The 4,274-nt window shown below is 36.9% G+C and overlaps 1 protein-coding gene across 1 annotated transcript; it reads right to left on the minus strand.

The window, feature by feature from the left end:
• Nucleotides 1-349: 349 nt before the first annotated feature.
• LOC140751200 (uncharacterized) lies at nucleotides 350-4,207 on the minus strand. Its single transcript, XM_073085062.1, has 6 exons — nucleotides 4,113-4,207; nucleotides 3,736-3,865; nucleotides 2,501-3,034; nucleotides 1,668-1,793; nucleotides 1,069-1,191; nucleotides 350-578 (listed from the first exon to the last, which is right to left on the minus strand). Exons 1-6 carry the CDS (start codon nucleotides 4,205-4,207, stop codon nucleotides 381-383), a joined length of 1,206 nt encoding a protein of 401 aa, XP_072941163.1. The 3' UTR covers nucleotides 350-380.
• Between the last annotated feature and the right edge of the window lie 67 nt (nucleotides 4,208-4,274).

The raw sequence follows: 4,274 nt of genomic DNA on the forward strand, positions 1-4,274 counted from the left end.
CTATCCTTCTTACAACAGGTCTAACTGAGCCTGCATCAAAATGAAGTGAGTATTTTTAGCTGATCAGTGATGATACGTAGAGTCCGCGCCAAACTGCTAGTCCGCTCCGAATATAGAAACTAGTCGCGCCCACGACATTGCCCACGGGTACATAGCTGCGTTAATGTGCCCTTACGTTACGTAGTATATTCTAACTAAACCTGCGCGCAACAACTTCAGAGCGGATTGGAAGTTTGGCGCGAACTATAAACACATTACATATACAGAGATTGCATCTATATAATGTTCGGAAGGATAAGTGACTGTGTTTGAGCCCCCTTAAAATCGGAGGCCCAGAGCAGGGGGGCTAGAAGTTATTCTGGAGTCGTGAGCAACGTGTGTCACCCTAGAGCCAGTCGCTGTATGTGTCGAGTGTCGGTGTCCGCGTGCACTCTCTGCAGGTGTCGCGCGACATTCCGTCGTCTCGCGAAGCTCCCCGCGCAGAGTCCGCAGCGGAAGGCGTAGCGCGGTGCTCGGTGACGGGCCGCGTGGATACGCATCAGTGTCACTGATTTGAAACGCGCTGGACATTGCTCGCACTGTAAAAATAATAACAATTGTACACACAGCCTACCATTATTTACGTATACTCCAATAACAGGTCTGTTGGTAGATATTTCTTAGAGAAATACGCAGTACTTTTGTGCAACTATATTTTTCAAGTTCATGTTCTCTTGTATTTTGTTTTGGTGTAGACAAATGTTTAGATAAATAAGAATAATAAGCAATTATGTAGGTTATAGAATCTTGTGGTTTGACTCTGGCTCCACCATTATGACTGCTTCTGCATGTGTGACAGGAGTGTTAACTGTGGTGTGTTTTGGTTTGAAGGGTGTGGTAAGGGAGACATACTTATCTGAGGCGTTCCAGCTTAGTCCTCAGGGGTAGCGGCGCATCTGTGCCGACCTCAGGTAGGAATCTAATCCTATCTGGGGTTAATTACAGATGTCCATGGGCGGCAGTAGCCACTTACCATCAGGTGGACTGCATGCTCGTCTGCTACTTCTGTATAATATAGAAAGTCCTTACCGGCACAGTTTTCTCTGGGAGATGTATAGCAATGTGTTGCAAGTAGCTGCTCTTACGATGGAAGCCGGCTCCGCACTCCTTGCACACATATGGTTTTTCTCCCGTATGAAGACGTTCGTGGATCTGTTAAGAACAAAATTTCATTTATTGCTATACTCATAATCTTGCGAAAGTTTGTACCTCTTTTATATAGGATTAATACACGATTAAATAAATAGCAGTGATAGCTTAGTAGTTAAGAAATCACTTGATAAAGGGGTCCGAGGTTCAAATCACCACGCACCTCTGATTATTCAAAGTTATGTGCACATTAGAAACAAATTATCACAATGAGAATTTCAGGTTTTCTCTGACTGTGGAGTTCTTTTCAAGTGGATGTATGTTATGTCTCAATCTTTCCATACTACATTCCAAAGGACTTAACGAATTTTAACATTTAATTTGTTGTTGGATTCACTCAGAAGTGATATAGGCTACATTTCTTTTTAACCGACTTGAATAAAGTAGGTTCTGCATTTAACCACTATGTATGTATGTACGCTTTTCACAGTTCATTATTTTTGAGCAGTAAAGTTTTTGGTGTTTACAACAATTCTTACCTTGACCTGCTCAGCATTAGAAGCCTTATAATCACAGTAGGAACATTTGTCAGTCTTCTCGTAACCGTGCTTGGCTCTGCAGTGCATCAAAAGAAGACGCCTCGTGATAAACTTTTTACCGCAATGCTGGAATACAATAAAACAATATATTACTTTTAATAAATATCAGTTAATTGATATTCCTCAAAGTCTTTCGTTTTATAAAAGTGGTAGAAAGTCTGCGGCACCACCGCCACACCTATATCTGCCTAACAGCAGTGTTAAGTGCTGCTGTGTTCTGATTTAGATGGTGTGATAAAGGAGACATTATTCGTCGAGAAATACCAGCTTAGACCTCAAGGGTAGTGGTGTTTCAGCGCTCAGGTAGAAATCTTACCTTATCTGGTGTTGATTACAGATGTCCATGATCAGCAGTAGCCACTTACCATCAGTGAAATCTTGTCTACTGCCCTTATATAAAAGAAAAAAACATAATATCTGTGGCAGACCTCAGGTAGGCATCAAATCTTACCTAAGGTTAATTAAAGATGTCTATGGGCAGCACTTACCACCACCGAACCACACATCTGCTACTTCTATATCTATACATATAAATAAAATTGGAGTGTCTGTTTTTAATATTGAAATAACCGCTTTTTACTACATGCATATGAATATACATACGGTACATACACCAAAATATATATATTTTTAATTTTTGTCTGTCTGTTTTTTCTGGCTAATCTCTGAAATGGCTGAACCGATTTTGACGGAACTTTTATTGGCAGGTAGCTGATGTAATATGGAGTAACTTAGGCTAGTTATAAATAAAACTTATATCTTTAAATTCTTACCTCACAAACAACATCAAATCCCGTATGAATCTTATAATGATTACGCAAAGATAACTTCGAGGTTAGAACTTTTTTACAATATTCACATTGGATCTCCTCTTTAATTCTTTCCGCTTTATCTTTTTTATCTTCTGCCTCCTTCTTTCTTAACGTTCTTCTTCTTACTGGTTTCTTTAAATTCTTAGCTTTACCATTAAATACTATTTCTGTTATTTCTAGGGGTTTTTCATCAAAATTTGTCATTTCTTGTGTCTGTGTGTCTTTTTGTGTGTCATAATTATATTGTAATGTATCTAACGTTATATTGTCGTCGAAGTCTTTAAAATCATCCTCGGGAATAAGGTCAGATATGTCGATACAGACTTGTGTATTCTCTATCTTAAAGCTCGGGTTTTCTAACTTAATATCTACATATTTATTGTCTAATAGTGCCTGTTGTGCTAATTCGCATTTTCTTCTGAATTTGTAAGATTCGTTTATAAATGATATGCACGGTGAACACATTTCTTGGGGCAGTGTGTCGTTGGGTTCAACCTGTAAGAAGATGAATGAATGATTTTAATTGGGTTTCAATAAGCAATTTTACATATATTTTTCTTTATAATATTAGCATACAAGTCCACCTGATGGTAAGTGAATGCCGCCCGTGGATATCTGTAATCAACCTCACATAGGATTAGATTTCAATGAACTGAGGTAGGCCACCTCTGAGAACTAGTAGCTAAGCTGGAACGCCTCAGAAAACTTTGTCATTTTTACCACACCCTTCAAACCAGAAAGCAGCAGCATTTATCACTGCTGTTATGAGGCAGAAATAGGTGAGACGGTGGTGCCGTTGGAGTCGAACCACAAAGGGTTCTACTACCTTCATATAAATTACAATTGGCTTTCAAAACGAGAGTCCAGAATGTAAAGCATAGAACTGGACCTTTATATCTCTAGACATAATTTAAAATCTGAACAAAACCATAAGTTAATTTTCTATTTTCTTTCCAGTTGTGTATTATTGTTGTCGAACTAGTATTACACTTTAGGGGTATACATGATACAAGGATAGTACATGTTTGCAATTATTATTAATGTAAATGCAAAAAGTATAGGGCTTACAATTCAATGTTTTGTGTAAGTCAAAGATATAAGTAATAATAAAAGGAGTAAACACGGACTTCCTAGTTTCAAGACTTTTGTAAAGCAGCGTATACATAAGTTTCATATATAAATTAATAAAATTCTACCTTTATTCCAGTAGTGTTGAATATAACTTCAGTATATTTTCCGCTGTGTTCAGGTAGAGGGAATATTTGATGAAGATTTTGGACGTTCAAACACGTCCTGCAACAATTCCAAGGCTGCATTCTGTATATTCTTCAATTAATACACATTTAACTCATCTTCAACATAATAAACTAAATAAAAATATACGAAATACAAAAAAACTCAACGCCAAAACAGCAAGTTGAAGTTGCAATTAAAAAAAGTTCAAACAAAATGGAAACGTTCCACTTCACGAAAGAGACGATTAAGAATATTAAAATTCAAATCTTTTCTCAAAATAAATTATTTTATAATAGTGAATGCTATTGTTAGCATTGTTTCTAGTTTTTATTAATGCATAATTGGATAATAATGGACTGTTATATTAAAATAATAATGATTGATCGGTATTAAACATCGATTCAGTGTAAATCGATTATTAATGATTAGCATGGTACAAAAATACAACACTAGGTACAACGTTAACCAGAAATACAAAGTATAGCAACACTGTGTAATT

This window comes from Epargyreus clarus, unplaced genomic scaffold (genome assembly GCF_041222505.1).
Source record: "Epargyreus clarus isolate Ecla_fem2 unplaced genomic scaffold, WU_Ecla_fem_2.2 ptg000022l, whole genome shotgun sequence".
Lineage (NCBI taxonomy): Eukaryota > Metazoa > Arthropoda > Insecta > Lepidoptera > Hesperiidae > Epargyreus > Epargyreus clarus.

Bases quoted from the DNA above. Each gene is read 5' to 3' on its own strand.
- LOC140751200 (XM_073085062.1), bottom strand. From the start codon at position 4,207: ATGCTAATCATTAATAATCGATTTACACTGAATCGATGTTTAATACCG. The intron at 3,035-3,735 runs GTAGAATTTTAT...ATCTTCTTACAG, and splicing joins TCAACACTACTGGAATAAAG to GTTGAACCCAACGACACACT. The intron at 1,192-1,667 runs GTAAGAATTGTT...TGTTCTTAACAG, and splicing joins CTAATGCTGAGCAGGTCAAG to ATCCACGAACGTCTTCATAC.